The 21,195-nt window shown below is 42.6% G+C and overlaps 1 protein-coding gene across 5 annotated transcripts in view; it reads left to right on the top strand.

The window, feature by feature from the left end:
* Nucleotides 1-21,195, top strand: part of ppp3cb (protein phosphatase 3, catalytic subunit, beta isozyme) — a 96,609-nt gene that overhangs the window by 33,667 nt on the left and 41,747 nt on the right. For all 5 annotated transcript variants that reach the window (XM_051860757.1, XM_051860752.1, XM_051860753.1 and 2 more), the window contains exon 2: nt 15,240-15,440. In XM_051860757.1, the coding sequence (XP_051716717.1) occupies nt 15,240-15,440 (201 nt within the window). The remainder of the gene's footprint in view (nt 1-15,239; nt 15,441-21,195) is intronic.

The following is a 21,195-nucleotide window of genomic DNA, read 5'->3' as shown; positions in this document are numbered from 1 at the left end:
ATTTAGGCTTTTACTCACATATAAACATTAATCAGCGAATTGATCAAGCAATACACAGAAGCTCAACTGAACCTGAATGACGCACGAGAACAAACCTCCTCCGGAAGCTCAAACGTGCTGCGTAATCAATGAGGTTCATTCTCGTGTGTTATGCAGCATGTTTGAGCTTCCGGAGGAGGTTTGTTCTTGCGCGTCATTCAGGTTCGGTTGAGCTTTCGTTTATATTTGCTGATCAGTGTTTTTATGCGAATAAAATCTCTTTATGAACTTTTTGAAGTGTCAAAGATGCAATTGCGTAGGCTGTCAATGGAGGGACAGAAAGCTCTCATTTCATCAAAAAGATCTTCATTTACATTCCGAAGATGAACGAAAGTCTTACAGGTTTGGAACGACATGAGGGTAATTAATGACAGAATTTTCATTTTTGGGTGAACTAACCCCTTAAGCTTTAGACAATAATAGCTCAAAATGAACCACATGGAGCAGTCTTTTTCCTTTTTAAAGCTTTTTATATCTGATGGATACTGTATCTTTCATTATATGGAAAAGAGCAGCGTAAACACTGTCCCTTTCTGTTTAGTGGAAGAAAGTAAGTCATACAGGTTTGACATGAGAGTGAGTAAATGACTTTGGGGAAGCCATGATAACCAAACTCAGCAGAAGTCAAAGAAATATCTGTCAGAAATGAGATGCGAGCAGTCAGAAATGTTTTTTGTTTGTTTCCAAATGCTTTTGTGAGTGTATTTGTGTGTGTGCATTTTAGTGAGAGATCAGAGAGTTTGTGTGTGTTTGGTCTGGTGTGTTTTCCTAGTCTCTAGTAGATTCAAAAGGAGTCTCAGCATCTGTCTCAGCAGCTGGAGGGTGTCCCACACATACACACGCTCTCACACGTGGGTCAGTTATCCTGACCTCACACTGCCGCTGCTTGTCCTGCCCTGAACTGCTCCATCACACATACACATACGGAGAGTTTAGAGGCTGTGAAAGGGCAAGAAGGAAGTTTGACAGAGAAAATAAAATAAAGGCGCAGCGAGTATTCATGAAATGCTGATATTAACTTTCCATACAAGAGGTCAAATGTCAACACCACTGTTGACACAGAGCAGATGCAGACTCCATATTGACATTGCTGATCACAATATCCGAAAATGTGTATGTGGGTAGTAATACCATGTCTTGCATGTCCTATTTGCTTGGTGCTTTTATAAACTTTTTAGCTTTTCATTAATTGAGGGACTACATGGAATATTTGTAATTTTAAAAATGTATTGTCTCAATGCAGGTCCATTTAAAATTAATTGCTGATTAAAAATAGTCAAAAATTTACTCTAGTTATTCTTAATTTTTTTTTTTTTTTTCAGTCTCAAAATATGCATTTCGCTCTGTACATTGTAATGTTGTGATTGTTTTGAATTATGTTTTAGACAAAATAGTATAGAGTTTTAATATTAGTTATTTATCATGTATTCACCATAATGAAAATAATTATCAGCTTTGTTTTAATAATTTAGGGACTATATGGAATATTTGTACTTATAAAATTATTATTTTTTCATGGCAGGACAATTTAAAAAGTCCAAAAAGTGATTAAAATTAGTGAACATTTTTCTCAAAATGAATATGCATTTTTCATTCTAAAGTTGTTTTGAGTAAATTCACAAATTTCAGCTTTTAAAATAGTTTTTTTTTTTTTTTCTTTTCTTTTGATGGGTTTATATACACATACATATCATTCATTCAGTGCTTAACATGGCAGATGTAGATGTGCCTTTCAGTGTGAAAGATGTTCCAGACAGTTGAAGGAACTGTTACTGTCCCGATCGGACCAGTGCTGCATGGTCACAAAATTTTATCATTTGCACCTGTTTTCAATCCTTGCAAATTTAAGCATTCAAGCATAAGACGCGAAAGAGAAGTTGCACGCTGTGTGAGAAGTTTTGTGCGCACACAGAAATCTGCGCATTTCAGACAGCATGCAAATAATAAAATGAATTCTCTTTCACATCTGCTTGCACTTAAACTGGCAAATTCACACAAATTTATCTCAAAATGCCCGCACTGGTGAGTGGCGAGTATCCTAGTAAACATAGTCGGTTATGACTTAAAAGAACGTAAACAGTAGAGAAAGACAACACATGTGTATCATTATATTGGATCCGTGCAGCAGGAAAGTGACAGCAGGAATATTAATATTCCTGCTGCTGTCTGTTTTTAAAGTGTTATTCAAACTACAAATGACAAAGGAATCACTCACTGCTCTTCACCGAATAACTTTTTTGTAACTTTAATAAGGATTAAGCATATTTATCTTTGTTCTATTGTATTTATTTATTTATTTTGTTCACGCCATTTATTTGTGCTACTACTTGTTTAATTATTTGTTCTTTTTTATTAATGACAGTTTACTTTTCTTTAATAATCTTTGAATTTATATTAGATATTAGTTTTAGCTGTGGTATCGAAATCGGAATCAAGAATTTCACAGGTATCTAAAATTTTTATGTCGTAACCTTATTTATTACTATACAAGGAATGCATGGGTCAAAAACAATAACTATTTTATTGATTTGTTATAATTTTTTTGTGGTGGGGCCAGTGAATATGTAATCATTGAATCGAATCGAAAGATAGGAATCGAATCGAATTAAGATCTTGTAAATCAGAATAAAATGGGGACATCTGTATCAATACCCAGACCTAATATATACACGAGTGAGAGAGAAAGAGATAAAGCTCCACGGGCACATTATAGGTCAACTATACTTATGTTTATTGTTTAGGCTTCAGCTGCATCAGTTTAGGCAACAGTCATGCTCATATTTAGCTTACAAACCATTTGCACAGGTTCGTTCTGCTCTCCGATCAACGATTCATGAAATTTCGTTTCATCCTTGTGGTTCATAATCCAAAATGTTTATTTACATTCAAATGCCTGTGAAAAAGATGTACCACATGTGTGTTTATTGACATGATAGGGCATGTGAGGCCCTTCACTGTATGACTGTGTCCATGACAATAGTAATTACGCTCATGTTCACAAAGAGAACAGTGTACAGTATGTGCTTATTCAGAAGGAATGTATGCAAATATCTGTACGGTAAAAGTGTGTGTTTGTGTTGCTGTAAGTGTTTTTAGGTACCCAGAGGAAAATGCTATTGCTCAGAGTTTGTACGTTCTTAGTTATGACCGTTTTAAGTATCAGCTTTATCTCAGATGTTTCTCTTATAATTCCTTATAGGAAATCAAAGACAAAATGAGACAGTTGTTGACATGGAGTAAGATTACAGAGCTAAAATTAATGAGGATATCAGCTCAGATAATTTGATCCTGGAAGAATTTGATGAGAAATATTTGAGAGTTCATATTGAATCTCTTTGTATTGCAGACTTTGGTATCTTGACATATCTGAGCACAGTTTGAGAAAATGTTGAGCTTCCTAGAGGAGACACGTGAGAATACTGGGATCTCTCTCTCAGTAGAACAATCTGAGAAGCAGCAGCCTCAAATCTTTATTTGCTCTGCATTTCAGCTTCATTCCTTCTAGGAGAAGTTGAGACATTAAAGAGATTTACTTTTCTATGAGTATTTTCAAGTCTTTTTGAAAGATATTTGGAAAATGCATGCACAGAATAATTGCATTCACATGTCTGGTTTAGTAATGAACATTTTGTAGGAGTCGTGCATATTTCTTTTCTCATGAGCGTATTTATCATGAGCGTGTGTATTTATCACGTGCATGTGAATGCTTGTGGAGTCGGCAGTGTATGTGTGAGCAGTGCACTTGCCTGAGGAGACAGTGTTATGTAAGAGATCTCTGCTGCATACTGCACTTCAATAATACACTCATGCTGCTAAATAAAGACACGCACACAACCGTACTGTACACACATAATAATAACAATAATAAATCATATACAGAGCAGATCAGATTCTCGGGAAGCTCATTCTGAAGCTTGTCCTAACACACTGTGTATGTCAGCATGTTCTTATCAGCAGTAAATGAAAATCACAGATGACATCTCTTTGATAGCTCAAATGTTTTTCCTAGGCTGGACTGGGATTAAATGAAGAATAAATGGAAGAATCTCCTGCTTCTCAGATGTTTTTCCTGAGAAAAGGACCCTAGTAATATCACACGTTTCACATGTGTTTTAGAAGAGATCTTAACTAGTGGTGGGTGATATGACCAAATTCTTATTTTACAATATGAGAAATTTTATTTCAGGATAACGATATATAAAAATAAGAAAAAAAGAAGCAAATTACAAACAATAGAACATATTCAATATAACGAAAATATGAATTAAACAAATTAAGTTTTTCAGGTACAATAGGTTTATTTAAAGTTCCCTTTCAGTCGGTCACGGTCGACGTACATCAGTAGTGACCGACAAACTGGGATATCGCCAGAGAGCCCTATCAGCTTTGAGTGAACTAAAACAAGCCAATGGAATTGGCGTGCAATATTTGCATAATGCGCACCGCCCCCGCCAGGTGGGTATAAATACGGAAGCGGATGCAATCGCACTCTGTCTTTTGCTTCGGAGCCAACCTTGTGTTCCTGCTATCGAGACTGAGAGTGTGTTTCTCAAGCCTTTGAAGAGCGTCTTTTCTGCGTGTTGGTGTGAAGGCACGTTACAGCGAGGCCGCAAGCTTCCAGAGGATATTTGAGCTATATTACAGCTCTTAACTGCTGTTTTCACAGCATTCTCTGCCCCGTTGGTTTGCGATTTGGGCCGGTTCCTCTGTGTGTGTACTGTCAGGCGATCAGTGTGTACCTGCAGTCACATCGCGTCTGTTCCCTGTGTGCTTCAGTACAAAGAACAGAGCTGAATTTCCCCCTTTCTAAAAGAGCTTCACAGGCGAACCCTGTGTCTTTTTCAAGATGTCATTTCGTCTGTGCATTACTGGATGCGGTCGTTCCCTGGTCCCCGCTGATGGTCACAATCGCTGTGTCACATGCCTGGGCGTTCAGCATGCTGAGGCAGCTTTTGTGGATAGTTCATGTTCTCACTGCGGGAACATGACTATCTCAGTGTTGAGGTCTAGACTCTTGTTCCTTGGTTCTCAGGGGGCGGGGGTCCCCTCCCCTATGCCCCGTACGGCCGTTGTCTCTGGCTCCGGCCAGGGGAGTGGCACAGCGGCGTGTAGGCAGGGTGACCTGAGGATCACGGTTAGGGCTTCCCTGCCGAGCTCCGCTCCGTGGGCCCCTTTCCCCTCTGCAACACTGCAGCTTGTTGTGTTGCCGGAGGAGCGTGCTGGTCCCTCCATGGAGCGACCATCCGTTTCCTTCGGTGCACCTGCGGACGAACAGATGTCGATCGCGGCATCGGAAGGTGAGCTAGAGTCCTCGGGAGATGAAGACTCAGCTGCGCTGCCTCCCTCCGGGACCGTAGCGTTACCTGAGCCTGATCCCGAGTTGACGGCTATGCTTTCCCGGGCCGCCGAAAAGGTCGGGCTTGTCTGGAATCCTCCACCGCATCCTGAACCTTCTCGGCTCATGGACATGCCCCAGGGTGGTCTTGACCAACAGCTTCTGGGGGAGCTGCGCACCGTCACTGACCTCGCCCTCCGGGCGACTAAGGTGACGGCACGTTCAGTTGGTCAGGCGATGGCTACGCTCGTAGTCCAGCAGTGCCACCTGTGGCTGACATTGGTGGATATGAGGGAGACCGATAAATATCAGTTCCTGGACTCCCCCGTATCTCAGGTCGGCCTATTCGGCACAGACAAAAGTCCTACCCTTCGGGCTGGCCCTGTCGCCCCGCGTCTTTACGAAGGTTGCGGAGGCGGCCATTGTTCCGCTCAAGGAACAGGGCTTTCGCATTCTCAACTACCTCGACGACTGGCTCATTCTGGTCAGCTCGCGGGAGCAGTTGTGCAAACACAGGGACATGATGTTAGCTCACCTCAGCCGTTTGGGTCTTCGGGTCAACTGGGACAAGAGCAAACACGCCCCCAGGCAGAGAGTCTCTTATCTGGGTATGGAACTAGACTCGGTCGCCCCGGACAGCGCGCCTCACCAAGGAGCGCGTCCAGTCAGTGTTGAACTGCCTGAGTACGCTCAAGCGCAGGACAGCGGCCCAACTGAAACTCTTTCAGAGGCTCCTGGGGCATATGGCATCCGCAGCCGCAGTCACGCCGCTCGGATTGCTTCATATGAGGCCGCTTCAGCACTGGCTCCATGGCCGGGTCCCGAGATGGGTGTGGCAGCGCGGTACGTTCCGTGTCCCCGTGACACCGAACTGCCGCCGCACCCTCACTCAGTGGTCGGACCCTTCGTTCCTGCAGGCAGGAGTTCCCCTCGAACAAGTGTCCAGGCATGCTGTGGTGTACACAGATGCTTCTGCCACCGGGTGGGGAGCCACGTACAACAGGCATGCAGTATCAGTTCTGTGGACGGGGCCTCAACTGCATTGGCATATCAATTGCCTCGAGTTGCTAGCAGTACGTCTTGCACTGGGCCGCTTCCAGGAGCTGTTGACAGACAAGCACGTACTGGTCCGCTCGGACAGCACTTCGGCCGTTGCGTACATCAACCATCAGGGTGGTCTACGCTCCCGTTGCATGTCGCAACTCGCCCGCCATCTCTTGCTATGGAGTCAGAAGCATCTGAGGTCGCTTCATGCCATTCACGTCCCAGGCGTGCTCAACCGTGCAGCCGACAAGCTCTCACGGCAGCCTCCACTTCCGGGCGAATGGAGACTCCATTCCCAGGTGGTCCAGCTGATTTGGCAGCGCTTCGGGGCCGCACAGATAGATCTGTTTGCCTCCCCGGACACTACCTACTGCCAGTTGTTCTATTCCCTGACCGAGGGCACGCTCGGCACGGATGCTCTGGCACACAGCTGGCCCTGGGGCCTACGCAAATATGCGTTTCCCCCAGTGAGCCTTCTCGCACAGCTCCTGTGCAAAGTCAGGGAGGACGAGGAGCAGGTCTTGCTAGTGACTCCGTATTGGCTCACTCGGACCTGGTTTTCCTGGTTTTCAGATCTGACGCTCCTCGCGACAGCACCTCCTTGGCCCATTCCTCTGAGGAAGGAACCTCTATGCATTGAAGTGGAACCTGTTTGTCGAATGCTGTTCCTCTCACCGAGAGGACCCCCGATCATGTTCGGTCAGGTCTGTGCTTTCCTTCCTGCAAGAGGGCTTGGAGCGAAGGCTGTCTCCCGTTGAAGGTAAGTTGTTGGGGAAGCACGACCTGATCATCAGGTTCCTGAGGGGGGCGAGGAGACTGGAACTGCCTCGCCCTTCCTCTATACCCTCTTGGGATCTCTCCCTGGTACTTACGTCTCTCCGGGGTCATCCCTTTGAGCCTTTGCAGTCAGCTGAGTTAAAAGTACTGTCCCTTAAGACCGTCCTCCTGGTTGCATTGGCCTCGGTGAAGAGGGTAGGGGACCTGCACACATTTTCGGACGACTCATGCCTGGAATTCGGGCCCGGTGACTCTCACGTTGTCCTGAGACCCCGGCCTGGATATGTGCCCAAGGTTCCTACCACTCTCTTCAGAGATCAGGTAGTGAACCTGCAAGCGCTGCCTTTGGAGGAGGCAGACCCAGCCCTGGCTTTGCTCTGTCCTGTCCATGCTCTGCGCCTGTACGTGGATAGAACGTGAAGCTTTAGGACCTCAGATCAGCTCTTCGTCTGTTACGGAGGCCAGCAGAAGGGAAAGGCTGTCTCCAAGCAGAGGATGGCCCACTGGATAGTGGACGCCATCGCCTTGGCTTATCAGTCCCAAGGCGTGCCTTGCCCGCTCGGGTTAAGAGCTCACTCCACTAGAGGAGTTGCCTCTTCCTGGGCGCTGGCGCACGGCGCCTCGCTGACAGATATCTGTAGAGCTGCGGGCTGGGCGACACCCAACACGCTCGCTAGATTCTATAGCCTTCGTGTGGAACCGGTATCTTCCCGTGTACTCGCTTCCAGTAGCCGGTAAACGCGAAGAACCCATTCTAGTGTCGGCTTACAATGCCATTCCCGCCCCCTGGGCCGGATACGTGCATCCATTTACTCCAGTAGAGTTCCCCGCTTGGCGAACCCTGTCGAGTTCCTCCGCCTCCCCTTGCGGCTCGGACATTGCGGAGTGTCTGATGCCAGGCCAAACGTCCATCACCGACGTTGATGTTTGGCTGGGTGCCATATGTCGTGACCCCTCCACGTGAGTGGTCCCATATGTGTATTGTCCACGGTCAAACTCCCCACGGTGAGCCCGTGTCTTTCCCTTAGCAGAGCCAGCTCTGTTGTCACCTGTCAGATGAGTCTCCCCTTATCTCTAGGCTGGAGCCATCCCAGGGACTCCATATGCGTACTGCCCACGGCCAGTCCATATGTGTATTCCACGTAAATTTCTCCCCTGCAGGGTAGGTTGTGGTCTCCGCAGCGTCCCCTACGGGTACGCTTCCCCAGTGTTGTCTAAGTCTTACTGTAGTGGGTCTTGCGGAACGGCAGTAGACTCTCTCAGTGCAAGCTTGTCCCCTTCTCTGCCCCTCAGGTGCACCGAGTGGTTGGAACTTACACTGGGCGCTGGAAGGGGTCAGTAACTGTGGCGCTTTATTTGGGATCCCAATTCGTCGGTCACTACTGACATACGTCGAACGTGACCGACTGAAAGGGAACGTCTCGGTTACGTATGTAACCCTCATTCCCTGAAGGAGGGAACGTAGACGTACGTCCCGTCGCCTCAGTTCCTGTGCCCTCGCTTAAGGTTGTCTCCTCAGCGAAAAACAGAGTGCGATTGCATCCGCTTCAGTATTTATACCCACCTGGCGGGGGCGGTGCACATTATGCAAATATCGCACGCCAATTCCATTGGCTTGTTTTAGTTCACTCGAAGCTGATAGGGCTCTCTGGCGATATTCCAATTCGTCGGTCACTACTGATGTACGTCTCCATTCCCTCCTTCAGGGAACGAGGGTTACATACGTAACTGAGACGTTTTTTTTATTAAAAGTTTTTAATGTTGTTTATATGTCTATGTGGTGTTTTTAATATGCTTTAAGACAAACCATGTGCAAATTCATATGTCAACTCCATTGATGAGTAGTTTCTCCTTTAAACTGCAGTGATCTAAAGACACTGAAATCGCTGATGTTTCTGACGTCACAAACTATCTTGTAACCAGTCACGTCAATGTGTGATCTTCTGAGCTGGTGCATGTTCATAGAACTGCGTATACTAAATGAGGCCAGGGTGTAGAGTAGGGGTAGGTAAGTTCGGTCCTGGAGAGCCGCTGTCCTGCAGAGTTTCATGGCAAAACCCTTTTTTGCCATGAAACAGGAAGTTGTTGTAACTCGGGCAAACAATGTCCAATCTGCCTCAAACTTAACATGTTTTATTAGAGTCCTGGCCTGAAGACATCTACATGCCGATATTCAGCTACGGTCATAGCGCCACCTGCGGGCAACAGGAAATGTCATGTTTTACACTGTATTTAACTCCTCATTGAGATTTAACCAGAACAACATCATATTTGGTCAGTCTAATCTTAAGGCCTTAGCAATGTTAAATTGCATAGATCTTGAGTTTTCGTTGAACGGCGTGTCCGTGGCGGCCTGACAAAGTCTGATGTTTCACCATGAAACAATAAGCTGTTGTAAGTCAGACATACAATGTCTGATCTGTCTGACACACAATGTATGATCTGTCTGACACACAATGTCTGAAAAACTTCACATGTTTGATAAGACTCCTGGCCTGAAAACATCTACATAAAATATTCAGTTAATCATAGTGCCACCTGTTGGCAACAGGAAATGGCATGCTTTACACTGTAATTCACTCCCTGAAACACATTTAAATATGCCATGAAGAACCAAACATGCTAGAAATGCGATAAATCATGTAACACTTTGCTAAGTACTAATGTATGTGATTAATGCCACGAAACAGGAAGTTGTTGTAACATACAATGTCCAATCTGCCCCAAACTTCACGTTTGAGCAGAGTCCTGCCCTGAACACATATACATGACAATATTCAGTTATAGTAATAGCGCCACCCACTGGCAACAGGAAGTAACATGTTTATCACTGTGATGCACTACTAGCAACATACTAAAATATGCAATTGAGTGCTAAACATGCTAAAAACATTCTAAAACATGCTAGCAACACTTAGCTGAGTGCTAAAGCATGCTATTATCATCATGAAACAGGAAGTTGTTGTAACTCAAGCATACAGTGTCCAATTTGTCTCAAACTTCACATGTTTGATAAGTGCCCTGGCCTGAAGACATCTATATGGCAAAATTTAGTTATAGTCATAGCGCCACCAGCTGGTAGCAGGAAGTGTGGCAAATACAACTGACTGTATATTTATATACTTAAATGCATTTTGCCCACCTTACTCTGTTTTCCTAAAGCCACCGGGTGGCGGTGGCATGGGTGTGAGGGCCCTTTCATTGCTGCTCGCAGCTTTAATTTTCTATTTGTTTTTCACTGTAAAGCAGAGTGTGTGACAAGAGAGCCTGCTGACAACGTCTATTGTCCTCCATTTGTTTTTCTTCTCAAGTAACGTTTGATCTCGCGAGTCTCCTTGAGATCTTGTGTCACTGTGAAATCGTTCCTGCAATCAACAGGTGTGTGGTCTCGCGTTCCGGTCGAATCATCTAGTGTGTGCGTTCAGAGGATTATAATGCTAAAAATCGGTTGAAACTGTCATTATGTCTGTGGTCTCCCACAGTTTTAAAATCGTTTAAGATTTGAAAATTGTCTAGTGTGTCCCCATTGGGCACTTGAATAGTCGAATATACATGCAACCCAAACAAAAAAAAAAAAAAAAACTTTTATGACATATTTTGTGACAGAACTTACAGAACATCCAAAACAATGCTGTGTGCTAGACTAAATGCACTCATTGAATGTACTTTCTCTGCCAACCTTTGTCCCATTTGTGTCTATTTTTATTTCTCCCAAGGAATATAAGAAAAAGTGAACTCCTTAAGAGCTCCATTGATTCTCCTGAGCTACAAAAGAGCAACCTCTGACAATGAAACTTTCCTCTTTGTATGATCTGATGTTCTGCATCATGAAAGTTGCATCAAGAAACAGACTCTATTCCTCTGTTTCTGAAATACATAAATATTGTCTGACTGAATTCATTTTTACATTTAGTGTTTTTGGATGCTGCAGCGCATCTGCACAGCTCAAACTCTGTGGCTGTAGGCTGAAAAATAAGTTTTTGAAAACACATTTTTTGGATGTAGAAATGGGTTAGCACGTGGGCTGCTATGACTCAGAGTGTGTGTGTGTGTGTGTGTGTGTGTGTGTGTGTGTGTGTGTGTGTGTGTGCGCGTGTGTGTGTGTGTGTGTGTGTGATGTGCTTCACTGGTGGCATGCCAACCTCTGGCTGCTGTTGCCCGGTAACACTTTGCCACAGTTTTGTTCTCATTTCACCTTTTTGCAGACTTTTTGTCTTTTTCTCATTCTCCATGTTCTTTTTTTTTTTTTTTTTGCTGTACATCTGTTTTTTCCTTTTTCATCATCATTTCCATAATCTTCCGGCTTATTATTTAATGTGAAAAAAGAGAATAAACCAATTTCGCTATTGTTTTATTGAAATTACTTGCCACTGCGGACCCTTTTCTCTTTAAAAAAAAAAAAATCTTTAATTACAAACTCTAGAGTTTGACATATTTATAAAATAAATTTCATAAAATATATTTTCCTAAAATTAAGTTGCTGTTTTTTTCCATGTAAAATTCTGGAAGAATCTGATGAATTGTTCATATTGAATCTCTTTGTATTGCAGATTTTGGTATCTTGGTAAATCTGAGCACAGTTTGAGAAATTGCTGAGATCTCTAGAGCAGGGGTTCTCAAACATTTTGGGGTCAGGGACCCCCTTAGAGGGGAGAAAATTTTCCAAGGAATTATTACGTTGACTAAGCATATGCTTGCTGCAATTTTTACTCTTGTAATCAAGAAGGATGTGTAATTAATTGAAAGTATACAATGTATACAATTTATCAATGATTTATTAAAAGGTAAAAACAAAAATACATTTTTAAAGCTATATGAAATCTGTTTTCTTTTTTTCTCAATTTTCTTTTTTATTATTTCCAATTTAATGGTTAAATTCAATTTTAATGATTAAGAAGCATGTCTAATCAACTGAATAACAACTTAATACTTTGCAATAACAGGGTCCTATGAAATGTTTAATTTTTATGTTTAAATACAAATTTATTATCAAAAAATGTGCTAATGAAATTAAGGCATAAAACATTAACAGTTTATATTTTAAAATGTAATAGAAAAAAATGAGCAATTCATATTATTTTTTGGCAGAGTGCTGCAAAACAGAGGTTCACTGTTCAAATTAAAACATGGAAGAAAATTTGTGATTATTCCTTAAAAAAAATGAAGTTTTAATAATTTCAATATTATTACTGTGAGAAGTACACTCTACTGTACAATACTATTATATTTCTGTTATAATTTCTTCAAGTTAAACCAAACTTTTATTTTGATGGGTTGTCATAAAGACCTTGAGTTTCTGTGTGCATATGACTATAGTTTTATCAAATTAAATGGTGGATTGCTGAAGTGACTCTCAGAGCATGTCTGAGGCCCGTTTCAGAAAGGAGGTTTAGTGAAAACTATGTATGTTAACCCTGAAATGAAAATAATCTTAATGCAAATGGAAAACAAGATTATTTTTCTTACCCCAGTGGCAGATAATTGTAGAAGATGCATCTTGATTTAAAAATCTTTAGATATTTTGACTGGAAACAACAAGACAAAAATACTAAGTAAGAAAAGCATTTTTTGCAGTGCAGTACATTCATTCATTGCACATATTTTCATCATGCAGAGAACGTCAAAGTGACAAAAATGGCATGTCCTTTTGTACAGGATCCTGCAGATGATGAGGCTGCATTAATTTGTAAGGAGTTACATTTACGTCAGGAGAGAATTTTTTTTTTTTTTTTTTGCCCATGGGACACAAAGAAAATGAATATTAGTTCAATAACTTACCGTTCTGCAAGTTTTCACCTCTGATGTTATAACAGTGATTAAAAATTAAACAGCCTATGTATTGACCTGGAAGTATGCGGACGTCTTTTTGTCGGGTGCTGTTGCCATGGTGAATCGTAATTTTGGAGCTCCATTGATCGTGGCTTTTCATAGTCATGGTGCACGCACTTAACTCAGGGTAAATCAACTCAGAGTTCAAGTTTTAACTCAGAGTTGGTTGAACCTCCTTATTGAAACGGGCCCCTGGAGATCAAGTTCATGTGTTCATGTCCTTATATAGTGAGACAGCAGACGCTAAAAGCACCATGAGCATCGCATTTGTTTAAGTATTGACGAAACTGCGCATCTGCGGCGCTCCTTCACACAAAGACACGCAGAACAGAACAGACTTCGTATTTACATAGCAGTCTTTTTGAGGTTTAATATTCACAAACACTAGTGCATATCTCAATTTGATGAAGTGTACAGTCCTATTTTTGATTTATTCATCCAGATTTTGCCAAATTTTGTGACATACCGCATTATACTATAAATTTTATTTTTATGACTGGATTCCTCGATTCTGTACACCTTTTCCGCATTGCGGAAATCATAGGGCTCTAATTTTATTTCATGTACCCCTGGCTATGGGTCACGGACCACACTTTGAGAATCCCATAAAGGAGACACACGTGAGGGTCTCATTCTCAGTAGAACAATCTGAGAAGCAGCAGCCTTAAATCCTCATTTGCTCTCATTTTCATATGATTTCTGTCTATAAGAACAATTAAGAGATATTAAAAAGATTGACTTTGCTATTAGTATTTTCAAATCTATTTGAAAAATAGTTGGAAATGCATGCACAAAATGATTGTATTCACATGTCTGGATATGTTTATGAGCACTTTTCTTTACTTAACTTTACAAATAAAGGTGAAGTTAGTATTTTTAATGTTAGGGCAGGACTCAGTGATGTAGGGTGGGACTCATGGGTTTTGTCCATGAGGAATTGATTGGATGGTTGTGGTTTGCTATTGGTGGATCTCATGTGAGTGACACGAGTAACACCTCCCTTGTGTCTGTAAACGTGTCATCAGAGAAGAGAAGATATGTCACTGCAAGAGGGAGGGGAAGTTATTTTGATTAAAGATTGTGGCACATGAATTAAAAAAAGAAAAAAAACATGTGCATGGATAAATAATTTAAATTAAATACTGCAATATTCCATTAAAAAAATAAAAAAAAAGAATTGTCCATTTTAATTGATCATGACTGTAAAATCTAGGTTAAATTGGTTGAAACAACTGTAAGTAAGCTTTTCAGAAATTCTAGTAAATGTGTGAGTGCTTTAATGTTTAATTAGTATATTAACATTTATTGGTATACATGTCTAGGAATGTTGGCCCACCCTCAAGTTGATTCTTCCTTCAGTCTATGGGATTTTTTTACTTGTTTTTTCATCCACAAGGTGAAAATTGTAATCACTTAGAATCAATAGTATTATTTAGCAATATTATTTTAGTAGATTGTGTTGGATATTCCTCAGTTTCCATCATCTAAATCAGAGGTTCTAATCTCGGCCCTCGAGGTCCACTTTCCTGCAGAGTTTAGTTCCAACCCTAATCAAATACACCTGAACAAGATAAAAAAGCTCATTAGCATTACTAGAAATTTATAGACAGGTGAGGTTGATCAAGTTTGGAGCCAAACTCTGCAGGAAAGTGGACTTCAAGGGCCAGAGTTGAAAACACCTGATCTAAGGGGCCGTTTATATGACACCATTTTCAACTAAAATCGGAAAACTTTTTATGCGTTTTGGCTGTTCATTTACATGACAACGTCATGTTTTGGTGGCCTGAAAACACAAACTTTTGAAAACAGCGTAAACAACAAAAACGCGAATCTGTGAAAACATGCACATTACATGTTCTGTCTATAGTGTTTCGTCGCTATCTAATGGCCTGTCAGCAGAATCGTTTTGACAATGTTGTTGTCTGTATGCAGAAAACTCAAAGGAAAACTTCTCCATTTTCGTGTAAACGTACCCTAAATTGTGTAGTCAGTCTGGTTTCTCATCCTCATGTTCCTCACAAAGCCTGGAAGCCCTCTGAATGTGTGCCATTGAGTATGTTTTGTGCTTTCTGGCCTGAATGCTAGCTGAATTCAGGAATAAAGTTTGTTCAGCATTCTGGATGTGTCACTCTACAATAGATGTTTTTTGTAATCTTATTCCCTCTTGGATTTTTATATCATTTACTCTTTTCTCTGTCCCTCTTTTTCTCTGCAGCGGTGCCGTTTCCACTAAGCCACAGGTTGAGCATGCGAGAAGTGTTCGACTGTGAGGGGAAACCACGTGTGGACCTGCTGAAGGCTCACCTCACTAAAGAGGGCCGCGTGGAGGAGCCAGTCGCCCTACGCATCATCAACGAGGGGGCCGCCATCCTCCGCCAAGAGAAGACCATGCTGGACATAGAGGCCCCCGTCACAGGTTACTGATCTCTAACAACAAAAGAGGGCATGATCTGTAGATAAAAACAGATATTTTATTATATTATTAACATATATGGTCATTGAAGGTTATTTTCATCTCTAAATAAATATCAAATACATAAACTATAGGTCAAAAGTTTGGAATAATTCAGATTTTTGTTTTTGGAAGAAAAGTTTCTAATGCTCACCAAGACTGCATTTATTTAATCAAAAATTCTGTAAAAACAGTAATACTGTGAAATATTACAATTTAAAAGAAGTTTTCTATTTTTATTTTAATTTAATTTATTCCTAGCCACATTTGATCAATTTAATGCATCCTTGTTGAATAAAAGTATTAATTTCTTTCTTTCTTTTTTATTCTTACTTACTCCAAACCTTTAAATGGTAGTGTATCATCCACAAAAAATATTAAGCAGCACAACTGTTTTCAACATTGATAATAATCAGAAATGTTTCTTGAGCAGCAAATCAGCATATTAGAATGATTTCTGAAGGATCATGAGAGACTAAAGACTGGAGTAATGATGCTGAAAATTTAGCTAAGCATACTGTGATATGAATATGTAAAAAGTGCATCTCTAGAGACTAACAACAGGGAGTTTAAGATATGCACAGGCATATATATATTTATGTAATTCTCTGTGGTGAGACAGAATGACTACATATTAATTTTATAACAGGAAAAACAGATCTCTCACCTTAGTAGAAAAATTCTGAAAATACAGTCTGAGATGACATTGGAGAGTAAATGATATTGTTAGGAGAGGTCAGATAATAAACTGCACCTAGTGACATTAATTTTCCCTGAGTCAAAGTGAGGTTCAGCAGGTCTGACACAGGACAAAGATATTGCTTCACAGCAATGAAGATGCCATCATTTAGCAGGCAGAGAAGCTAAACACAGGGAACTTTTCCCGCTCGCGTTGGCCTCACACCTGAGACCGAACCTCTTCTTCTCTCCCAGTATGCATTTCTGAACCCTAATCAGCTGGTGGCCTAGTGAATTTCACACACAGGAGTCATTAAACATTAATGGGACACTGGATAACTGAATTAATTCCCTGGAACCCACTACACAGAGAGAGAGAGAGATGGTTAGCTTTGTGTGCTTTCAGTCATTCCAGACCTTGTGGTCATTAGCCCTTTGACCTCCCATTGGGAACACACTCTCACATGAGAAAAGCTCCAATTAGACGTCTTCATTAGATATAAAATAAAATTTGCCATGTCTTCTGCTATCTTTCTCTGTCTTTCTTTTTTTCAGATACACACACACATTTCAGTCAGGATGGTGGTCTTTCTATGAGCATGCAGACAGCTTTTTCCTTCCCATCTTAATATACAAAATGTTTGTTGAATGGTTTCAAACTGATTTTCAGCTGTAACTATTGAATTTTGTCACCATAGTCAGACACAAAATCTTAAGTTGACAAAATAACCATATTTTGCACATCACAACATCAATGGTGTGCGGTGGTGTTCCCTTTCAAAAGCTACACTCAATGCTGTGCTTGATTTTAAGCGCTAAATAGACGTGAGACAAGTGCACTCATCAGGTTCTTTTGTCTTCAGAACTGCATTGTGTCCATGTGTGCTGATACAAACTCTTTCCTCTCAAAGTATCCCTTTCGTTAGGAGATTTACAAGGCAGGAATAAAGCATTTTCATACTCTTTTTCTCTTTCTCTTTACACGAAAAGAAAAAAAAGAAAATCATGTTGAGTGAGTCCAAAAAGAGATGCGTGCCGCCCTGCACATGGCCCAACGCACAGGATGATGCGCATGATTTTTGTGTATGGTGTCTGGGGGAAGAACACGCTTTGTCAGAGTGTGAGCACTGCGATCACTTCTCCATCAGAGTGCTCCGCTCCAGGCTCACGTTCTTTCGTGAAAAGCAAGCCTGCACGTCCTCAATGTTAAAATCATGGGGCTCGCATGTCGATCTGGCTGGAGAGCAAGAGATGGGTCCGTCCCTTTCTCTAGCACTTTCACCAGATCGGGAAGTCCTCGCGTCTGCTTCTGAAGCACGCTCCGGCACTTCTTCAGACCGGGCTGAGGACGTTACTTCCCTTGTTGATATGGATATCAAGTGTACTGCCCATAACACCTGATGTACTCACTACATCAAAAGAAGAATGGCGTCTACGCTAATATTAATCTCTCTGTTTATCCCGAGGTTTAACGTAGTCTGCCCGATCCAGGCCCGATAGCTCGATAATAACTTTTTCCTAGAGCTGCTGTAAAGCCAAAACAATCTCTGTTCATTAATTTTACTATTTCACTGTGAAGCTGCTTTGAAACAATCTGTATTGTAAAAAGCGCTATATAAATGAAGACGACTTGACTTGACTTGACTGCCTCCAAGCGCTCCTCTCGTGATGATCGATCTTACGATGAGTTACTCGAGGTAGTCACTCGCGCTGTGGACAGTCTTCAGTTAGACTGGCCACAGGAACAAGAGACCTCCAGGCAATCCAATTTAGATGGTAGATTTCTGTCTGGTGGCCAGGGGGAGGTGCCAGAGAGATGATCCCTCCCCTTCTTTCCTGATTTACATCATGAACTCACTAAATCATAGAATAAGCCTTATTCTTCTCGTGTCTTTGTGCCCATGATGTCAATCTATTCGACTATCGTTCATGCAAAGGCACAGGGCTATACGATTATGCCCCAGGTTGAAGAGACGCCTGTGAGCTATGTCTCCCCTGGCAGTACATCATCACTCAAAAAGCCTGTGCTTCCCTCCAGACCGTGCAGAATTACATCTACGCTGGTAGGGATAGCTTTTCAGACGGCAGGTCAGGCTGGTGCTGCCCTGCACATCATCGCGGTGTTGCAGGCATACCAGGCGGAGCTGCTCAAAGAGCTGGACCGCGACTCATTCCATACTGTTTTCAGTAGGTTCCAGGAGGCTAAGAAGCATGAGGAGGCGTTTGATAAGTTCCGCCCCCGCCGTGCCCAAGGGTCAGGGCTGTCGGCAACCCAGCCAACCAGGTCCAGCTTCTCAGAAACGAGAAGCTCAGAAACAGAGATTGGCGAGTCGTGCTCCCCCTCGTAAAGACCGTGCTCCACCATCTAAGAAGAAGCTGGACCTGAGATCCCTGATCTCAAAAAAAGAAGAGGCCCTGAAGCCTTTGTGTGGTCCTTGAGGGGTCACAGTCCTTCAGATTTAGGTCCACCGCACTACCCATCGGCGTAAGTCAGAGCTACTGTTCACTTGCCATGGGGGACATAACCAGAGGCGGCCGCCACAAAGCAGATTGTCACATTGGGTGAGGGATGCTATCGTCCTAGCCTATGAGGCACGTGGTCAAGCTTCGCCTCTAGGCATTAGGGCTCATTCTACCAGGGGGGTCGCATCCTCCAGGGCTTTAGCAAGAGGCGCCCCCTTGTATCAAGTTTGTGATACGGCAGGCTGGTCCTCTCCGCACACATTCATTACATTCTATAGTTTGGATGTTCATGTTACTCCGGGCTCTCACGTCCTTGAATCAACATCTCAAGCTCGTGTTTGAGGCTCCTCTCGTGTTTGTGCACACATTGCCGCACTGAGGGCATGTTCAGGACGTTCTTCAGACAAAAGGACCTGATGAGCACACCTGTCTTACGTCTATTTATAGTCTCTGACGTGCACATTCCAATGACGTCATCATCAGAGGTTATTTAAGCCAAATACTTTGGCGTGTTTGCCACGTGTTCACAACCAGTCAATCGAGGACATTTTCCCAATAGCATTTAAAATCAAGCGCAGCATCTCATTCACGCTTTTTCCCTCTGGTCCTCTTCGGTCAAAAAATTTTACGTTTTGAAATTTACATTTTTTTTGCTTCATCGGAATGGGATGACATTTGGTGATTTTTGTTGCATTAGCTATGTGAACACACAAAAAAATCATGAACATGATTCGGATATGTTAAAGGGTCGTAAAAAAAATAGTCACACTTGGCTCCTTCGGGGTCAAAAATGACCGACTTAGGAAATGAATGGGAAAATACGAAAAAAGAAGAAAACTCAGAGAATTGTTTGGTGGTACAAACTACAAATCAGCCACTGTGCAGACAAAAAAGTGAACAGCAATGAAGGGGTGACACTCTAAAATGTCAAGAGTGCAAAATAGACACAACCACCCCAACACCCCCTTCCCCCCACACACATATATATGAACTAGCACGACTATAACACAGAGCAAGTTTATGCAAATGTATGAAATAAAATCAATAATTCAGCCACAAAGCAGTAAAAAACGAAGAGCATGAAAGAGGTTACACTCTAAAACATCGAGAGTACAAAACAGACAAGCCCACTCAAACACACACTCACTTACACACATTTACAGACACACACAACACACTATTATAAACACACAAAAGAACCGGTGTGGCTGTAACAATATAGTAAAATTGAGCCAAAAGACTGAATAAGAGGTTGAAATCAGATCAGACCCAGATTTATTAAGCTGTAATAAAACATACCTGTTCATTTTTGTAATATTTTTATTGAATTTTGTCAGTATGTGTAACAAAATGTCTCTGTGTTCAGGTTTGGCTGTAGTAAAATTAATGCAAAAACTGACACTTCAAATCAAAAAAATCTAAACCTTGACAAAAAGTAGTCTTTGAGAATGTCTAAGTATAAATCCAAATCCACAACTTAATAAAAATAAGTATTTATGTCTACAAACCACTACAGAATTTATAAGCCAATTTATATAGAACTATATAGGAAACGTCTCAGTTACATATGTAACCCTCATTCCCTGAAGGAGGGAACGGAGACGTACGTCAGTAGTGACCGACGAATTGGGATATCGCTAGAGAGCCCTATCAGCTTCGAGTGAACTACAACAGGCCAATGGAGTTGGCGTGCGATATTTGCATAATGCGCACCGCCCCCGCCAGGTGGTATAAATAGGCGAGCAGATGCTATCGCACTCTGTTTTTCGCTGAGGAGACAATCTAGTCCGCACTACAGCGAGGGTACAGCAACTGTGGCGACGGGACGTACGTCTCCGTTCCCTCCTTCAGGGAATGAGGGTTACATACGTAACCGAGACGTTCCCTTTCAGTCGGTCACGTTCGACGTACGTCAGTAGTGACCGACGAATTGGGATCCCAAATAAAGCGCCACAGTATGAACCCCTTCCAGCGCCCAGCGCAAGCTCTAGCCACCCGGCGCACCAGTGGGACGGGGAAGGGGGCGAGCTTACGCCGAGAGAGTCTACTGCTGTTCCGAAATACCCACTAAGTAAACTAGACTACACTGGGGAAGCGAACCTGTAGGGGACGCTGCGGAGACCACTACCCACCCGTAGGGGAGGAATTTACGTGGAGAGTACACATATGGACTGGCCGTGGGCATTACGCATATGGAGTCCCTGGGATGGCTCCACCTGGGTAGGGGGAGACTCATCTGACAGGTGACAGCAGAGCTGGCTCTGCTAGGGAAAGACACGGGCTCGCCGTAGGGAGTTGACCGTGGACAAATACACACATGGGACCACTCACGTGGAGGGGTCGCAACATGTGGAACCCAGCCAAACGTCAACGTCGGTGACGGAGGTTTGGCCTGGCATCAGACACTCCGCAATGTCCGAGCCGAAGGGGGAGGCGGAGGAACACCCCTGAGGATACAGTCTCCTCGCCCCCCTCAAGAACCTGACGATCAGATCATGCTTCCCTAGAGATTTACCATCAACTGCATAGTGATGTGCGGCGATAGCGGCAACATACACCTTGAGGGTGGAGGGAGACA

The sequence above is a fragment of the Ctenopharyngodon idella genome, chromosome 14 (assembly GCF_019924925.1).
Source record: "Ctenopharyngodon idella isolate HZGC_01 chromosome 14, HZGC01, whole genome shotgun sequence".
NCBI classification, from domain to species: Eukaryota; Metazoa; Chordata; class Actinopteri; order Cypriniformes; family Xenocyprididae; genus Ctenopharyngodon; species Ctenopharyngodon idella.
Note: the sequence above shows the minus strand (reverse complement) of the source record. Positions and strands in the feature narration are given on the sequence as shown.